The 20480-nt window shown below is 39.3% G+C and overlaps 2 protein-coding genes across 2 annotated transcripts; one reads left to right on the forward strand and one right to left on the reverse strand.

The window, feature by feature from the left end:
• Nucleotides 1-7972: 7972 nt before the first annotated feature.
• LOC114172393 lies at nt 7973-8677 on the reverse strand. Its single transcript, XM_028056881.1, has one exon. It carries the CDS (start codon nt 8675-8677, stop codon nt 7973-7975), a length of 705 nt encoding a protein of 234 aa, XP_027912682.1.
• A 4635-nt stretch (nt 8678-13312) lies between these two features.
• Nucleotides 13313-17305, forward strand: LOC114172390 (GTP 3',8-cyclase, mitochondrial-like). Its single transcript, XM_028056877.1, has 6 exons — nt 13313-13966; nt 14161-14328; nt 14427-14618; nt 15879-15947; nt 16890-16974; nt 17085-17305. The coding sequence occupies exons 1-5, from the start codon at nt 13499-13501 to the stop codon at nt 16971-16973; spliced, it is 981 nt and encodes a 326-aa protein (XP_027912678.1). The 5' UTR covers nt 13313-13498; the 3' UTR covers nt 16974; nt 17085-17305.
• The last annotated feature ends 3175 nt before the right edge of the window (nt 17306-20480 follow it).

The following is a 20480-nucleotide window of genomic DNA, read 5'->3' on the forward strand; positions in this document are numbered from 1 at the left end:
CATTGCCATCTATAATGTTCCAGGCCTTATAGCACCTCACATGTGCATTCATCCCGTAGTCATATAGACAATCCCAAGCGTGCTCAAACAAAATATAAGCAGGAGCATTCTAACAATTTTAAGCACATGATCTTATGCACCAATGCAATTTAATATTGACACCCATGCCTTCACCAAACCAATTCTCTACATGTGACTAACCCAAAGGAACATTCAAATTGATAGAGACATACCACATAACCCAATCGTGCTTCATTAGAAGTTACTAGAACTTATCAAGAGGTTATTCATGCATTTTAACGACTCCAAAATCAGCAATATTGAGTAACGTATATCTCTAGCAATTGACCTCGAAATCCAATCTCCACCGTTCAAAGTGAAGAACCACATGTTATGGACCACCTGTCAAAATTTCACCTAAATCGGACGGTTAACGAACTAGGTTATGCAGTTTTACGAAAACTGCGCGAACTAGAAGAACATAGTGGCGCCTAGCGCCCAGAAGTGAGGATGTGGCGCCTAGCGGGACTTAAATACCGCTCGGCAGTTTCTGTGCGCGAAAAGTACGAAAAACAGCTTTTTCGTGAACAAAACACCACGTGCATCGCCTGGTATGGCGCCTGGCGGCTAAAGGGGTGCCGCCAGGCGGTTCCTGCACCTGCGAACCTTACCCCCTTCACAACAACTCTAATTTCCCTCAATTTCTAAGTCCATAGGATATGAACCCAGTTATTGGGACTCCAGTTCATTCCTAACACTTCCCATTCACGTATTCATTCACATTTCCCCTTAGATTGCTACCACTATAGAAACTCCCAATTATGAAACCCTAAAATGTGAGTATGTCTCATTCCCCCAATTTTTATTCTTATCACGCCCCAAATTTCACAAGTTTTCAATTCGATTTGGTTAATTAATAATCTTATTACACTTCCTACTAGTCCAAATCTGCCCAAAATCCAGAAAAAAACATCAAAACCAAGCCTCATGGCTCGCGTCGCCTGGCGGTTCAATCAATACCGCCAGGCCCTTCATAAAAAAAAACCCAGAATTGGGTTAATTCTGGCGGTCTCATTCGTGCCGCTAGGCGGTTTCCCTTCGCAACCCAGAAATGCAGTTGAAATGGTATGAGTCGCCTGGCGAAAATTCATCACCCACCAGGCGGTTTCTGGAAAAATTCTAGAAACACGATTCTCAAGCAATGCAAGGGATAAATCATACATAATGAGTTATAAATCATGCAATTATTCATAGAACTACAATTAAACGCAGTATAACTCCCCTAACCTGATTCCCTTGGCTTAAATTTTGGAATTGTTGTGAATTCTCTCTTGATCCTCAATGATCTCCCTTTGGCTTTCTCTCCCAATTCAGCTTCAAAGCTTCACTCCAACCTTACTACTCTCAAAATTCGTGTTTTGTTTTCTGAGTACACTCACAACTTGCCAAAACCCTTCTTCTTACCTCACATTGGCCTTTTAAAGGTGCCTTAAAGCTAGATAACAACCAAAAACGAATTTAAGGTTTAATGGCAATGTTTATTATCATTCATTGATTCTTTATGGTCCGTTTTTCAGCCTCCCTTGGCTGCCCATGCATCTAGGGTTTCCCTTAACCCTTCAAATTCAAGCCAAAACCCAAAATAGCAAAAATAAAAATAAAGTTTAATTTGGGTTCTCCAAGGGTTCAACCCATAACCATACAAATACCAAATCAATGTTCAACCATTTAACCAATTCATGTTTTGTGATGACTAATATAATTAAATGATTATATCATTTCATATTCATGCTCAACATATATTTAAAAATGAAAACAAATAAGTAACACACAATTGGCATACATAGGACTTGAACTCAAGTCCTTTCACACAATTAAAGTACTCTAAACCACTTGAGCTAATACTTTTCCATATCATAGCAATCCGCATTAAATGCCTTAAAGGCTCATACTACCCGCATTTATTAAATAATTATTTAATTAATTATTTAAATTTCTCGGGTCTTACATAGCAAAACCAACATTCTTCACAACACCACCACCATGGGAATAACACCGGACCCTGCCCTAGCAGCCTTTGCTAGAGAACCAGCCTTCACTGCACTGTCATAACACCAAGATGCAACAATCGCCAACCACGTACCACTGTCGCACAAGCCACGAAATGTCGTCACTATATGGACTTCTATCGCACCATGCATGAGCCACTACACCACTCGTTAGACCAGATCGTGCTTCACGACAATAGTAACCACTAGACCTCAAGTGCACTCCATGTAAGCTCGGATATGTAAGCTACACCACACGAACAATACCTATAACCGGTAGAGCACTTCCTCTACGCACATGCCGTAAACCGCGACTCACACATATCAGATCTCCATCGTGCATCACTCATTAAGCCACACAAGCACCACCAACGAAAAATACCAAATACACAGAGAAAACTAAGCGGACACCCAAGTCCACACACCTAAGGGTCGACCGCTCTGATACCATAAATGTAACATCCCAAAAACTGAATAACCTCAATTGATAAAACATCACATACATGAATATTCAAAGGTACGAGGTTTAGGGTATAAAGTATACAATACGTCAAATATACCCGGATTACAAGAAAAGGGCCCCATGGCCCAACTAGAAATGTACTGAAAAGAACACAATTAAAGATAGTAGGTCTTGTTCAGACAAGAAAACATAAATAATAAAATCCTCCAGTAAAGGCCCTACAGTGGGCCCAACACCTGTCCAATCCATCAAGCTGCAGCATTTCTATTACCATCACCACTGCTAGGGGTTCTCACATCTGCTCACATCAACAAGGTTGATGATCATTGCAAAGGAAGAGACCACACATAACACACAAGCAAGTGAAAGGGTAAGCTAGCGAAGAAGTCATTATATCAGACACTCAACATACCATTCCACATTCAAACACACATAGCAGACACCCACATATGCAATACCCATTCATATAAAACCCTAAGATTTAGCTATCCGGATACGTAACTGAGGCACCACCACATGGTAATGAAATTATGTCCTAGCAATGAGGCGTCACCGCGAGGCCTTCACGAAATTATACCCTTACAGGAGGCACCACCACGTGACCTTCGTGGAATTACGCCCTGGCCCCGAGGCACCACCACGACCCCTGTGGAATTACGTCCTTTTGTCGAGGCACCACCAGGGACTCCCCTTAAGAGGGTCCATGGAATTACGTCCAATCGATGAGGCGCCACCAAGATCTCTCACTACAAGAGTCATGGAATTATGCCCTACCCATACTTTAAACATGTTCCACCCACCAATCAAGAATTTCCCATAACACAAATATCATGTATAATTAACAATTCATATAATTCATGCTTTCCAATTCATACCCAATCCAATAAAATGTCATTTCCATTTCAAATGTACATATTAATCATGCTATCATCACACAACCCTTCCAGTAAGGCATTTGAGTCAAATAAAGAAGCCACATATCGGTGAACCACTCAATAACAACATCAAAACTCGCCCGCTGTCTCGCTCAAGCCAACAGGGCTCGCTCAGCGAGAGGGACCCTCTCGCTCAGGCGAGGGCGCGACGAGGGAACAGGGAACCATGCGAGGTCTCGCTCAGGCGAGTCCCTTCTCGCCTAGGTGAGAGCACTCCTCGCTCAAAAAGAACGCGCGTCGCCTAGGCGACAAATCACGCAACAAAAACCTGGGCGAGCCTCTGATATTCTCGCCTAGGCGAGAGTAGCTCGCTTGGGCGAGAAAACCAGTACTCACCACTGTTTTCTCATACAGCAGCCAAGACCACGAATCAAATCATGCTTTAACTCGATCCAAAACGGACACAACACCAACCAATCCATACAGACACGAAAAGACGTCCAAAACAGCGGAAAAACACAAATAACAGAAGGTCCTAGCTTCCCTTACCTGGAAAACAAGCTAGCGGACACTCCGACACGAACATAGTGAACACGACGGCCCTAATGATGGCCAATGAGGTGGAGCAGGAGCTGGGTTTGAGTTGGCTCGAAGAAGGTTCAGAGTAAACCCTAGCGAGCGTTCCGTACGAGAGGCGCAAAGGGATGGCTGATTCTTCTACAAGAGTGAAAAGTGCAAATTAGGGAAACTAGGAATGGTTTTTAACCTTTGGGCCAACCCTCAGGCCCAACAGACGCAAGGCAACCCTTAAAATACTAGGGCAGGAAATATTGGGCCTTATATTCTCCCCAACAAGAAAATTTTCGTCTCGAAAATAAGACTCACCAGGTGAACAGATGTGGATGTGATTTTCTCATGTCCTCCTCTAACTCCCAAGTCGAGTCACCGCCTCTGATCCCAGATGCTTTAACTAGGCAGACCTCCTTTCCTCGGCGTTCCTCAACTTTGCTATCCTCTAGAGCGATGGGTGGTACTTCCACTGTGAGGTCTTCCCTGATATGTATATCCTCGGCTTCCAACACATGAGTCAGGTCAAATACGTACTTCCTTAACTGTGAGACGTGAAATACTAGGTAAAGGTTTACCAACTGAGGGGGTAAAGTTATCTCATAAGCCACTGACCCAATCCTCCTCGTGATCTGATATGGGCCAAGGAACTTAGGAGAAAGTTTCCTTGAGCGGAGAGTCCTTCCCACACCAGTGGTTCGGGTCACCCTCAAGAACACATGATTGCCAGCTGCGAACTCCAAAGGCCTCCTCCTACGGTCTGCATAGGCCTTCTGCCTACTCTGAGATGCCTGCATTCTGTTCCTCACCATTCTCACTTTTTTGGTGGTCTGCTCCAAGAATTCTGGTCCAACCAACACCGCTTCTCCATCCTGATACATAGAGAGCCTCATATGGTGCCATGTCAATGCTCGCATGAAAATTGTTGTTGTAGGTGAACTCTATCAAGGGTAACACCTCATCCCAAGCCCCCAAATGATCCAATATACACGTCTGCAGTAAGTCTTCAAGTGACTGAATGATCCTCTCCGATTGGCCATCAGTCTGGGGATGGTAGGCTGAGCTCATAGTCAACTTGGTCCCCAAAGCCTCTTGTAAGGTCTGTCAAAACCGGGATGTAAATCGTGGGTCTCTGTCGGAAACTATGCTCGAAGGTACACCATGCAACCTCACGATCTCCTTGACGTACAGTTGGGCCAACTTGGCCATGGACATCCTCAAGTTCATCGCCAAGAAGTGGGCACTCTTGGTCAATCGATCCACTATCACCCAGATGGTGTCATGTCCTCTAAAAGTCGTGGAAGATGAGTCACGAAGTCCATGGAGATGCTGTCCCATTTCCATACTGGTATCTCCAAAGGCTGTAGAATCCCACCGAGCCTCTGATGCTCCACCTTCGCCTTCTGGCACGTTAAACATGCTGACACGAACTGAGCCACATCTTTCTTCATCCCTTGCTACCAAAAGGTTTCCTTGAGATCCTGGTACATCTTAGTTATGCCAGGATGCAGACTAAGATGACTCTTATGTCCTTCCTTAAGAATTAACCGTTTTACCCCCGTATCATCAGGTATACATACTCTGCCCTGGAACCTCAGTATGCCATCATCACCCAAAGCAAAGTCTTTGGTTTCATCTGATCCAAGTTGTTCTCTAACCCTGTTCAAATTGGCATCCAATAACTGCCTCTCCCTGACTGAGTCCAAGAAGTCACTACATATAGTAAAGGTACTACACCTAATGGCCTCGGACCCCAACTCTACCTGTAGCCTCATGTCTCTGAATTTCTCCAGTAGTTCCACCTCCTTAATCATGAGATGTGCAGTCTTCCTACTCAGGGCATTTGCTACCACGTTTTCCTTCCCCAGATGATACAACAGTTCGAAGTCATAGTCTTTAAGGAACTCCATCCACCTCCTCTGCCTCATATTCAGCTCTTTCTGATCGAATAGGTACTTGAGGCTCTTATGATCGCTGAACACCCGGAACTGTGCACCATAAAGATAATGCCTCCAAATCTTTAAGGCAAAAACTATAGCGACCAACTCCAGGTCATAAGTGGGATAGTTACGCTCATGCACCTTAAGTTGTCTCGAAGCATACGCTACTGCCTTATTCTCTTGCATTAACACACAGCCGAGCCCAAGGTGAGAGGCATCACAATAGACCTCAAAAGGTTTCCCCACGTCTGGGATTACTAGTATCGGTGCGCTGGTCAACCTTCTCTTAAGCTCCTGGAAACTCTCCTCACACTTGTCCGTCCAAGTGAAGGGTTGGTCCTTCCGAGTAAGAAGTGTCAGGGGTGCCACTATCTTGGAGAATCCCTCTATGAATCTCTTATAGTAGCCCGCCAACCCCACAAAACTCCTGATCTCTATGGCAGACTTAGGGCTTTCCTACTTTACCACTGCTTCGACCTTCGCCAGGTCCACTGCAATCCCCTGGCGATATCACATGCCAAAAACTGAACTTCACCCATCCAGAATTCACCCTTGGACAACTTGGCGTACAATTGCTTCTCTCTCAAAACACCAAGCACCAACCTTAGGTGTTCTGCATATTCCTCCTGAGTTCTGGAATAGATAAGGATGTCGTCTATGAAGACTACAACAAACTTATCTAGGAAATGCCAGAAGATCATGTTCATGTAGTCGATGAACACCGCCAGAGCGTTGGTCACCCCAAAAGGCATAACCACATACTCGTAGTGGCCATACCTGGACCTGAAGGCCGTCTTCTGTACATCATCGGCCTTTACCAAAATCTGATGGTATCCGACCGCAGATCAATCTTCGAGAACACTGATGACCCATGTAGTTGATCCATCAAGTCATCTATCCTCGGAAGGGAGTACTTATTCTTGATCGTCATTTTGTTCAACTGCCAGTAGTCCACACACATACGTGAACTTCCGTCTTTCTTCTTCACCAACAACACTGGTGCTCCTAAGGCGAAGTGCTGGGTCGGATAAACTGCTTCACCATCAGTTCCTCTATCTGTTTCTTAAGTTCAACCAACTCTGCTGGAGCCATGCGGTATGGAGTCATCGACACCGGACCCGTCCCCGATACTAGATCAATAGAGAACTCCACCTCTCTGTGAGGAGGTAGCCCCGACACTTCCTCTGGGAATACATCCCCGAACTCCTGCACTACTGGTTTGGCAGACTCCATCTTTCCTCTTTCCACCTCTAGATGCGTGAAGATCACAAAGCATTGTGCACCACCTCGCAGTTCCTTCAGAACCCCTTGGGATGATAACAACTCAGACTCCTTCGAGTTTGGGAATAACAATCTCTTCTCTCGGCAATCTATAAGAATGCGATTGGCAGAGAGCCAATCCATCCCTAGGATTACCTCCAACTCCTGTAGAGGTAGGCAGATTAGGTTCACTTTGTACCTGCGTCCCTCTACCTCCACTGGACACCTCGCACACAAGGATGACGTCCTGACCAAACCCGACGCCGGGGTAGACACCGCAAGCTCACACTGTAGCTCGCACACCGGCAGACCCAACCGTTCCACACATGCATTTGACACAAAATAGTGTGTCACTCCAGAATCATATAGCACACAACAAGCTTTCCCAACTATCAAACAATGGCCTATAACAAGGTTACCTGAGCCTGCAGCCTCCGCTCCGGTCATGGCGTACACTCTGTCGGTCGCCTGAGGCCTGTTGCCTCTGTGCCTTTGCTGGTTCTGTGTAGGAGCCTGTACTGGAGGTCGCATCACTGTTCTAGCAAGGGTGGGGCAGTCCCTCCCAAAGTGGCCCTCCTTGCCACAATTGTTGCACTTCTTGAAGCCTGCAAGCTGGGGGCAGACATTCCTCTTGTGCGGTCCCCCACACTGGTAGCACTGAATCCTGTTCTACTGGGAAAAAGACTCCCTAGACCCCTGAGACTGGAAATAGGGCCTAGTGTAGGGCTTCCTCCTCTACTCGTGCCTGTGCCTGGACCCAGATGGTCCTCCCACTCTCTGCTGGGATGAGTGTTGAGTTTCCACCTCTACCTTCATCTTCTACATGACCCTTGCCTTCTCCACCAAGGCGGCAAAATCCTTGATGGATAGCGGGGTCACCATCAAACGAAGGTCTCCACGGAGGCCGTTCTCGAACTTCTGGCATCGCCACTCTTCGTCTAGTGGCATGGTGTAGAAACGGCTGAGGTACTTGAACTTTTCTGCATACTCAGTCACCGACTTGCTTCCCTGGGTCAACTGTAAAAATTCTACCTCTTTAGCGTATTTGACGTTGTCAGGGAAGTACTCGGAGAGGAACTTCCTCCTGAAGACGTCCCAAGTAACTGGCTCCTGTCTCTCCTCCATAATAGACTTCATGCTGACCCACCAGTGCTCAGCCTCACCCTTGAGCATGTACACTGCGAACGCCAGTCTACTCTCCTTTGGGCACATCTTGGCATCAAATATCCTCTCCAGGTCTTTCAGCCACTGGTCTGCTGCGTCTGGACTGGTCTTGCCTCCAAGCTTCACTGAGTGGTGTTTCAGAAAGTCCTCCAGACTCCACTCCCTGGCCGTAGGTCGTGGCTCCGGGCCAAAAGTAGGGGCAACTACCCTGTTCTCCTCCAACTGGCGGAAGGCCTCCATATGCTGCCTGTGAGCATCTTCAGCAGCCGCCCTGACAGCCTCCATTTGCTGCATCACCAGCTGCTGCTGTTCAAGCGCTGCCGCTTGTCGTTGCATTGATGCTTCATGTTGTTGCATCATTGCGTACTTTGCTGCATCATAGTAGCTACCATTGCTTCAATCGCTCTGGCGATATCTGGCACATCGCCCTAGGAAGATTGCGGAGTTCTACGGGATGGTGCCATAGTTCACTGGCACACAGGAAAACACTTGATTAGACTTGATAAGACAGGAATTAGCGAAAAATACCCAGAACGACACAGAGAAAACTAAGTGGACACCCAAGTCCACAGACCTAAGGGTTGACCGCTCTGTTACCATAAATGTAACATCCCAAAAACTGAATAACCTCAATTGATAAAACATCACATACATGAATATTCAGAGGGTACGAGGTTTAGGGTAGAAAGTATACAATACGTCAAATATACCCGGATTACAAGAAAAGGGCCCCATGGCCCAACCAGAAATGTACTGAAAAGAACACAATTAAAGATACTAGGTCTTGTTCGGACAAGAAAACATAAATAATAAAATCCTCCAGTAATGGGCCCCACAGTGGGCCCAACACCTGTCCAATCCATTAAGCTGCAGCATTCTTATTACCATCACTACTGCCAGGGGTTCTCACATCTGCTCACATCAACAAGGTTGATGATCATTGCAAAGGAAGAGACCACGCATAACACACAAGCAAGTGAAAGGGTAAGCTAGCGAAGAAGTCATTATATCAGGCACTCAACATACCATTCCACATTCAAACACACATAGCAGACACCCACATATGCAGTACCCATTCATATAAAACCCTAAGATTTAGCTATCCGGATACGTAACTGAGGCACCACCACATGGTAATGAAATTATGACCTAGCAATGAGGCGTCACCGCGAGGCCTTCACGAAATTATACCCTTACAGGAGGCACCACCACGTGACCTTCGTGGAATTACGCCCTGGCCCTTAGGCAACACCACGACCCCCCGTGGAATTACGTCCTTTTGTCGAGGCACCACCAGGGACTCCCCTTAAGAGGGTCCATGGAATTACGTCCAATCGATGAGACGCCACTAAGATCTCTCACTACAAGAGTCATGGAATTATGCCCTACCCATACTTTAAACATGTTCCACCCACCAATCAAGAATTTCCCATAACACAAATATCATGTACAATTAACAATTCATACAATTCATGCTTTCCAATTCATACCCAATCAAATAACATGCCATTTCCATTTCAAATGTACATATTAATCATGCTATCATCACACAACCCTTCCAGTAAGGCATTTGAGTCAGATAAACAAGCCACATATCGGTGAACCACTCAATAACAACATCAAAACCTGCCCGCTGTCTCGCTCAAGCCAACAGGGCTCGCTCAGGCGAGAGGGACCCTCTCGCTCAAGCGAGTCCCATCTCGCCTAGGCGAGGGCACAACGAGGGAACAGGGAACCCTGCGAGGTCTCGCTCAGGCGAGTCCCTTCTCACCTAGGCGAGAGCACTCCTCGCTCAAAAAGAACGCGCGTCGCCTAGGCGACAAATCACGTAACATAAACCTGGGCGAGCCTCTGATAATCTCGCCTAGGCGAGACTACCTCGCTTGGGCGAAAAAACCAGTACTCGCCACTGTTTTCTCATACAGCAGCCAAGACCACGAACCAAATCATGCTTTAACTCGATCCAAAACGGACACAACACCAACCAATCCATACAGACACGAAAAGACGTCCAAAACAGCGGAAAAACACAAATAACAGAAGGTCCTAGCTTCCCTTACCTGGAAAACAAGCTAGCGGGACACTCCGACACGAACATAGTGAACACGACGGCCCTAATGATGGCCAATGAGGTGAGCAGGAGCTGGGTTTGAGTTGGCTCGAAGAAGGTTCAGAGTAAACCCTAGCGGAGCGTTCCGTACGAGAGGCGCAAAGGTGATGGCTGATTCTTCTACAAGAGTGAAAAGTGCAAATTAGGGAACTAGGAATGGTTTTTAACCTTTGGGCCAACCCTCAGGCCCAACAGACGCAAGGCAACCCTTAAAATGCTAGGGCAGGAAAAATTGGGCCTTACAACAACTTCAACAAATAAGAATGATTCTCCAACAATAAGGAATTAATTTTTTCTGATGTGGAATATGGATCTAAGCTGCAACCACAAAGCATACTAAGAAAAAATTCTACCAAACCATAGCCATGATACCACTTGTTGGGAAAAATGCATTATCAATTAAGAATATTACTGTATTTATCCATGAGAATCACTTTACTAATAGAGAAATAAGATAAAAAAAATATTATACACAAATATAACATGGAAACCTAAAATCGGAGAAAAAACACAACCATTGTCTAATGACAACTAGAGAATAACACTATGTGAAAATTTGTACAACACATAGACTACTCTCTTATGCCTTTTGATTCCAAGTACACACACACACTCTCCAAAACAAGAATTTAACAAAACCTCACAACATTTTACTACAAGAGTATAAGAAAAGTCAAATACAAACTTAAAATGTCTTTAACTAAGACAAAGAACATCATGGACTTAAAGCCCATTGTATAACCACTAACACCCACTCCCTAATTTATATTAGGCGATGTGAGACTTCTCAAGACCAAGACATATTATTTTCATCGGTCTAACAAGTTCTATATACGAAATTTGTAAAATATAAGATAATAAAATTAAAAAAAAACATATTGTATTTGAAAAATTGAAATAGTAGCACAAAGACTTGTTAAATAAATGTGCATTGATAGTGATTTAGTAATTTTTAAAGTTAAAAATTAAACAAAATTATAATATAAAATTAAAACAAAGATTTGGAACTAAGGTTATATATAATGAAAAATTAAACTATTAAAATTATGACAAAAATATTTAATAACCAAAATTACGGATTTTTTTATAATATACCAAACAAAATAAAATAACAAAAATTCTCATCCGTTAAGTTTACCTTTATCAAAGCCAGTGGATGCGATTAACTTTCCCATCGTGGGGAGATATGATTAAAGCTTCGATCACCATTATAATTCATATATTTTCCTTAATTTGCAATCGTTATTTCAGATTTTTTTTTCTCCCCTACAAGTTCACTAAATTCAAATACCTTTTTATAAATAATTTTTCAATTCACAATTCAATTTAAGCACTTGTAAAGAGTGAATGGGATAAGTCACAACAAGTTGAGTCAGAAATAAGTTAACTCAATTCTTATTTTTTGATAAATTAAAAATTTTGTAACTTGATTTAACCCAACAATTAAATGGATTGACTTACTTAAAAAATATTTTTTAATTTATTTTATATATTTATTATATTATAATTAAAATAAATTTAATTTTTTAGATTAAATATATTTATAATTCTAAATTTAAATGTAAAATTAAAATTTCTCTATAGTTGGTGAGTTCGATTCGAATTTGCGATAAGTTGGATTGATTTAGGATTGTGAATACATTCTAACCTCTATTTACAACAACCTTTCAATAAATTTACATAATTACACAATTAATATTTTATGACAATAGTTAAATGAAAATCAATTCATAATTAATTTTCTATGATAATAGTTAATTGAAAAACTAATTCAAATAATTAAGTTTCAAAATCCAATTAAATCAACAATTACATCCTTAGTTGAAAACTACCATATACTTCCACATCTTAAAAAATCTCGAAAAGATAATCTGTGGTGGATATCTAAAACTGGAACCAACTAATCCCTTAGGAAAAAAAAATGTTTGGGGTCATATGGCCCTTAAGAAAAATAATTTTTTAATAGTGTGGATAGAATATAATATATTACAATGGAGTCGGCACTTTGCACTTTCGGGTCTCTTTGCCACAGTGTCTGTCACCTTACCCTTCAGAACAAACACGACAACATCTCAGAACTTCCTCTTACCTTGTATATATAGATACATATGTTATGAGTCTCTGGTGTCCCAGACAAAAATTATTAAAAAAGAGAAAAACTTTTCCAACCCCAACTCAATATTTTGTCCAAATTCATTGTTTCAGCGTCAACCATGAGGCGACACTTATCAAAATTCTTTCACTACCCAATTGGGTTTAACCTATCAAATTCCTTTCCGGTGAGACCCCTCTCTCTCTCTCGGTTTGTTTAGCTTATTCTTTTGGTGATGTAACTGGTCAATCAAGTTGGTTGTAATGGATTGAAAATTGACGTTTTGGAACACATCTATGAAGTTAACTGAATCGTTCATGCCATGTCAAATTTCGGGTATAAACTTATAATTTCCCTGTTCTATCAGGATCATGGAAAACCCCCTCATTGTACTTCAATTCAGTTTCTTTTTTTATCGAATGCTCACTTCAATGATAAGTTATAGTGATACCCATTTACATGCAGATGAGAACTGTTATTTTATTTCTTGTCCTAAGAGTACTGGTTAGCCTGTGCTAGATTCATGCTTTGTGTGTTAATCTGGGGTTGGTGGTACTAATATATGTGCAAATTCAGTAATAAACTTGTACTCCTCCTCTGGTTCTACCAACCTAGAAAATGCAAAAATCAATCACTTAGTTGTTCCATTTTAATATAAATTAAGTTTTTACCGTATGCGTACTTGAAGGATTAAATATTGATACCCAGATGATTATTTTTTGTTGTTTAAGAATTTATTAATCTGGGGTTTTGGTGGAGTTTATATGTGTTCAAATTTTGTTTATGAAAATGTGGCTGGCATGTGACACTAATTTTCTTGAAGCAGTTGAAATGTGATGTGAGTTCGTTCTGTGCTGCCAATAGTATTCGTCAAGGTTTGTTCGGTGGACACTTGAATGAATGTGCCACAAGAGCTTTGGCCACTACATCTTGTGCTTCGGTGTCTGAAGATCTGCCAAAGGATAATTCCGTCTCTGATATGTTGGTAGATTCATTTGGAAGGCTTCACACATACTTGAGAATATCTGTAACAGAGAGGTGCAATTTAAGGTGTCAGTATTGTATGCCAGCAGAAGGTGTGGAACTCACTCCTAGCCCTCAAATTTTGACAAAAACTGAGATTCTACGATTGGCAAATCTGTTTGTAAGCTCCGGGGTAACTAAAATACGTTTGACGGGTGGGGAACCAACTGTTAGAAAGGATATTGAAGACATATGTTTGGAATTATCAAACTTGAAGGGACTGAGAACATTGTCCATGACTACCAATGGTATTGCTTTAACGAGAAAACTTCCAAGGCTGAAAGATTGTGGGCTTACTTCCCTCAACATTAGTGTAGACACTTTGGTACCTGCAAAGTTTGAGTTTATGACCAGACGCAGAGGGCATGAAAAAGTTATGAATTCAATTAATGCTGCCATAGACCTTGGATTTAATCCAGTTAAGGTATTTCTTGGTTACATATCATTACTTTTTGCTAGTGTTTCTCATTGATCACCTTCCCATGAGCAGCTACCCTTTTGCTCAAATTCATTAAGTTAATCAAATGAATTTTTCAACAAGGGTGCATAACCTCAGGTAAATTTCATGTCACTGATGGATGAATTTTAAGGTATCTTTGATGTTTCTCTGCATTTCAGGTCAATTGTGTTGTAATGCGAGGATTCAATGATGATGAGATCTGTGATTTTGTTGAGCTGACCCGGGACAAGCCAATTGATATTCGCTTTATAGAGTTCATGCCTTTTGATGGGAATGTTTGGAATGTCAAGAAACTTGTACCCTACTCAGAAATGTTGGATACAGTGGTAAGGTAGAATTCAGACTGGAGGCCTAACTTTTATACTACATTTTGTTGTTCTCTTATAGCAGATAGAGACCCTTTATAACCATCATTACCAAACAGATGAAACAGTTTCCAAGCTTAAAAAGAGATCAGGATCACCCTACAGATACGGCCAAAAATTTCACAATAGATGGGCATGAAGGTAGAGTTTCGTTTATCACATCAATGACTGAGCATTTCTGTGCTGGTTGCAATAGATTGCGGCTACTTGCTGATGGAAACTTCAAAGTCTGTTTATTTGGTCCTTCGGAGGTAAGTTATATTCAAATCATCAAAGCTCAGTGTACTATGCTTGTCCCCTAAACCTGGTGATGGTAATTGGGCTAAAATCTGTGATGTCACTTCTATTTGAATACTTAATGTTTTTGGTGAATCTGTAACGCTAAACTTGATGATAGTATATGAAGTCTGGATGCTTAGTACGACATGAGTACGTACAACTACAGGAATACGATGATCTTTTTGAAATTTAGGATATGCTATGTTTTGGATTCTTAGCAAAACATTATAGATGCATAATATCGGTGAAGAAAGAGAGAGTGGGGGTAATTTCTCATTAATTCATGATTATGATGATCGCAATTTAATTTAAAAAATTGATATGAATGGAGAAGTATCAGTATTTGACATGGGAACAAACACCTTGATGTTTCCATTTTGAGTATCAGGGCATCGTAGATCATATTAATTGCAGGCCTTCTAAATGTACCGGTAAATGAATTGGATAGTTTGGTGATGAGGGTGAAGGACTCGGGATTAAGAAATTGGTATTTAAGGCCTATAAATTTTTTGGCAAGTAAAATCAAGACTTTCTATGCAAACTTTTAGCAGTCTTGTTTTTTAAGGAGTGTGACTGATTTCTTGCAGTTAGCTGTTTCAATGGCTGAGTATGGTTCTGGGAGTTGTTTACTTTTGGATTAGTACTTTGAAACTGTGATGTCTATGTCAGTTCTGAATTCTTGATATGGTACATACTCGATAATGGGGAAAAGGGAAACTATCTGCCAACTCATAATAGAAAAACATAACTTCAAATATTTGTTTACAAAGATTGAAGTTCCCTGCAGAAAGTGGATTCCTGTAGTGAATCTTGATATTTGTCTGTAAATGGAAGATTTGATACACATTAGGACATGGTCTTTGCGAACATTAAAATATGGCTCTACCTCATACAATATTTTGGATTGAACATGCACTGTCTTGCCCTTCTTTCCATTGCACATGCTATTTCATTTGATATTCTATTTATTTGATTACTTGTAATTGATTTTTAGGCGCACTAATATTCTATTTTCTTATCAATGAAACTGATAAATATTTTCCCTATTCAAGACATGCCGGTCATTATGGATGTTATCTCTACCATTTATGTTCAAGTTAAAGGTGCTTGATGTATGTATGGATGTTGACATCAGTCGGGACAATAAAACGTGTCATGGCATACATATAGCATCTTTAATGAGAGCTTCATTAAAAGATTTTTGTGATTTTCTTATATGGATCGTGTTTCAGGTTAGTTTAAGAGATCCTTTGAGATGTGGTGCAGAGGATCATGAACTTAGGGAGATAATAGGAGCAGCGGTATGCACTTCTTCTGATTATTATTGCTAAATCTCAATTGTGTTGTAATGATTTATAATGTTTTTATTTCTTTACCAGGATTTATCATCCTTTTAATATAATGATGCTGCTGCAATAGAATTTCACTCACTGCTATTTTAATTTAACATGGTAGTGAACCTTTATTAAAAAAGATATACTTTAGGAATAAGAGGAGCATAGCAAGAAGGGACAACACACCCCACAACCTAACTGAAAAGGAGTTAGTTAGAGATTATGTATATATGGAGAAAAAAGTGGGTGGGGGTGATAGAGTTAGGTGAAGTTTAGCCTCATTTGGCAATCGGTAGACCCTTATAATGTAACTATTCTTATAATGATGCATGGATATGATGCGTGTATCGGATATGGTACGTATCGGATATATCAATACACTTATTTTGAAAACAATAAGGTATGATACGTTATATATGCATATTGAAAAATTTTACAAAAACCTTAAAACATGATAAATATATATTGTTATTGTGTGAATTCAAATTAAAATCAAATATCTTAAAAACTGTCAAAATAAAAAGTTATAAATTATTTTTATCACAAAAAGTATTACAAGTTTATAGATTAGATACTTTATTGATAAATATCGGTAAAGTATCAGATATTGATACGTGTCAAACATGAATACATGACACAGATTGAGGTATCAGTGCATCATAACTTATCACCTTCAACCTCTAGACTAACGTGAGCATTTCCATTGAATAATATGTTACTGACTCACTTCTTTCCTATGATTTTCCATCTGTTTGCTCTTGTCCTAGTAAGCTCTTTGATTGCTTTTGAACAACATAGTCAATAGTGGATCATAGACTACTTGAAATTGTGTGTCCAACTTTAGGTAAGCAATATTATGAGTGGTCTTGTACTATCCTATTTCTTAATGTTATCTTTCCTTTGTTCTAGGTGAAGAAGAAGAAAGCTTCACATGCTGGCATGTTTGATATAGCAAAGACTGCAAATAGGCCCATGATACATATTGGTGGATAAGGTCTCTTCTTCTTCCTTTCTTTCATTTTTCCTATAAAGGTTATCCATTCAATCTCTAAAATATTTATTTTACAATTTACTGAGGCACATCATGATTTTTCTCTATTTCAGGTATCACACAGTGATAAAGTTACTTACATAGCAGGCAACCAGAGTAGTCCTAGTGAGAAGTACCCTGAATTGAGTATTATCTGAGATCTTCATTGATACAATCTCACTACATGAAGGGTGATAGATTTTTCAACTATACCTAGCCACATATACTGTTAAATGTTGTTCCTTTGGATAGAACCCATTGTTGTTGTATCGAGTAATAATGCAAATTTGGGCTTAAATTTCTGATCATGTGTGACTCTTTCTTCATTGGTTATGACTTTGGTCGTGTTAATCTTTCTTCACTGGTTGTTTGTTTACCAGTCAACTTTAGTTTCAGCATGGCACTGTATTTATTTGTTTTGTTGTAGACATGACAATGAAATTTTGAAAGGTTGGTTATGCCCTGTTACATCATTGAATTTGTACTATGTATGCAGTGAGGTTGTTGACCAGGTCTTCATAGTGCTGCTTCTCAGACTTCATACGGCATTCCCAATTTTCTTTCCTTAGTTTATACTCTTACCCGGAAATTGAAGGAACAACTCTAATCTAGATGTTACCAAGTTCTACTCTTGGGATCACTTCATGCTCCCTACCATTGCTTTTTCATTTAGACCCTTTCTAATATCTCAACTTTCTAGGAACGCAAAATGTATGGAAATTTAAGAGACCAAAGGTGTTAATTAGAGTTAAATATATGTCTAGATATATATAATTTGAATTAGATTTTAGGAGTGTTTTATGTTTTAATTATTAGATATTATTTAGTGGATGAAGAAAAAAAATTAGGCTATTGTTTAGACTTAGAGAGTTAGATTGAGATATTACTAAACGTTTGTTACATTTGCTTTATGTATGAAATAATGTGGAATATTATACATTTTTTACCCATTTAAAATATATTTTCTAAACATTAAAAACCTAAAAACCAACAATAAGAGTTTTGTGATAGGTTTTTTTAGGGGAAGATTCATTAGGGAGGTATAACAACAATGAAATCTAAGCTCAATTCACATGGATTATCACCATCTTCAACGCACAACCTTAAAGTAATTTAAACTCACTTGGATTTTCAAAAATATATTTTTCAAGAATGAATCCTTTCCACATTGATAATACAATTAACCAACATGTTAAGTTGATTACATAGATTGGATCATCATGACATGAGTATAAAAGGTGGAATATGTCTTTTTAGAACTTGTATAAGAACTAAAATCACTTATTTTGGCTCTGGCACTATATTGTTGGGTGGATCTTGAAAGATAGAAAAAATCTCATTCATAGCCACACATACGACTTTTCAATGGCGGACCATTGTTGTGACAAGGGGAGCCATGGCTCCCCAAAAAAATTTTAATTCTATTTTTTATATATGTTATATATATTTTAAAATTATATTTATAGATTATTATTTTATTTATATTAAATTTAATAAAATATTTTATTTTATCATCTATCTTATTTATATATTAAAATTTATATATATTTATTGTATAAAAAGTAAAATAAAAATCAATTTGATGGACATTGGTTAATGAAAGGTAATAAATTTTATCACTAGTGATGAGGTTCTTTTACAGTAAATCATCAAAAAATAATGAGAATAGAAAGAAATATAAAGAGATAGATTAGGAAACAAAAGATTGAAAAATGCACAATATCTCTCATGAATCGAGATTAGTATCTTATTATAATTTATGTGTTTATGATTCTCATATTACGATGATTTTCTTAAATTAAGTTTTTTTTTTCTGAATTAGTTTGCCTAATTATGATGGTAAGGATTCTTTTCTAAAATTGGCACTAACCCTAATTATATTTGTCCTGAAATTAGTATATCATAGATTATGAAATTTAGAAATTTTGTGTTTTCCATTACATATGGTAAATTTTGTAAGATTTTATGGATGTATCTTGGGTTGAACTACGAATTTCGTTGCACATAATGAATTAGTTGAATAACTTTGAATTGGATTAAAAATTAGAATATCCTTATAATGTTAATTTAATGAATTAGAAAGATTATAAATTGAAAAATGCATACAAGAATCACTTTATGAAAATGATTGAAACAAAGAAAATGAATTTTTTTATTTAATTAGAAAAAATAATTTATATATAAAAAATCTAATTTGACACTCTTAAAGTTTTTGTCCAAGTTTCGCCATTCCGACTTTCCACAAAATTTTATATGTATCTATAATATTTAATACGAAATTTTATTTACTCACTTGAAATTGAGTACCCCACAATTACTTAAACTCTTTGTTCAGAAGACTTTCAATACAATGACTATATTCAGGGTAACATCAAGCAGATCTGAGTTCAATCCATATAAGAGTTGATTAACACCACCTTCAATATAAAATTTTAAGATAATGAGTTTATAGACCTAAGTTGTCCAACTTTTTCATTTCTACTTGTAAGACTTAGACTCAATATGAGATTTAGATTATAAGTTTCCAACGTTATGTTGAGTCTATCCATGTGTGGCTAAGTGCGGGGCATGCCTAAACGGGCCGGGCCAACCGACATTGCCACCCCTAATGCGAAGTACCACTTTTGGAGGGAGATCTTTTAATGGTTAGGAGGTTGTTGGGTAATATGAACAAGGAGGAGGATGAGACACAAAGAAGAAATATTATCTATTTTAGATGTTAAATTATGGAAAAGGTGAGCTCAATCATCATTGATGGAAAGAGTTGTACCAATGTAGCAAGTAAAAGGCTGGTGGAAAAGCTTGGTTTGGGAGACATCTATACACCCTAGTCTTTATGCTTTTGCAATGGCTAAGTGAGGATGGAGAGTTGGTGCTGGATAAGCAGGTGGATATTACTTTTTCTATAGGTAAGTATGTAGATTAAGTGGTATGTGATGTGGTTCCTATGGAAACAAGTCAATTGTTATTAGGAAGGCCTTGACAATATGATAGAAAGGTGACATTATGGTCTATCCAACAAGTATTTTTTCTTGCTTAAAGGGCAAAAGGTGCCCGTAACACCTTTATCAACTATAGAGGTTTGTGAGGACCAAATAAAAATGAGGGTAAAGAGAGAGCGAGAGAGAAAAGAAGAAAGAGAGAGAAAAAGAAAGAGAGAGAAGAAGAAAGAGAGAAAATAAGAGTGGGAGAGAAAACCCAAAAAAGGCAAGAAAAGGGGAGTAAAGTTGAAAAATCAAATAGTGGTAAAAGTCCTTTTTTGAGAGAAAAAGAGGTAAAAAGAGTGTTAATGACAAAAACACCCCCTATATATGCTTATGCCTAACAATATTTATTTGTCTTCTGTAAAAGTTTCTTTATCTTTAGGTGTGGAGCACATTCTCAAGGAAAATGCAGATGTATTTCCCAAAGACATTCCTCAAGGTTTACCTCCTAAAAGATGTATTGAACATAATATGGATCTCATTCCA

Source organism: Vigna unguiculata, unplaced genomic scaffold (genome assembly GCF_004118075.2).
Source record: "Vigna unguiculata cultivar IT97K-499-35 unplaced genomic scaffold, ASM411807v1 contig_539, whole genome shotgun sequence".
In the NCBI taxonomy this organism is placed as follows: Eukaryota; Viridiplantae; Streptophyta; class Magnoliopsida; order Fabales; family Fabaceae; genus Vigna; species Vigna unguiculata.

Bases quoted from the DNA above. Each gene is read 5' to 3' on its own strand.
- LOC114172393 (XM_028056881.1), bottom strand. From the start codon at position 8,677: ATGATGCAACAACATGAAGCATCAATGCAACGACAAGCGGCAGCGCTT.
- LOC114172390 (XM_028056877.1), top strand. From the start codon at position 13,499: ATGTTGGTAGATTCATTTGGAAGGCTTCACACATACTTGAGAATATCT. The intron at 14,329-14,426 runs GTAAGGTAGAAT...ATTACCAAACAG, and splicing joins CAGAAATGTTGGATACAGTG to ATGAAACAGTTTCCAAGCTT. The intron at 14,619-15,878 runs GTAAGTTATATT...ATCGTGTTTCAG, and splicing joins GTTTATTTGGTCCTTCGGAG to GTTAGTTTAAGAGATCCTTT.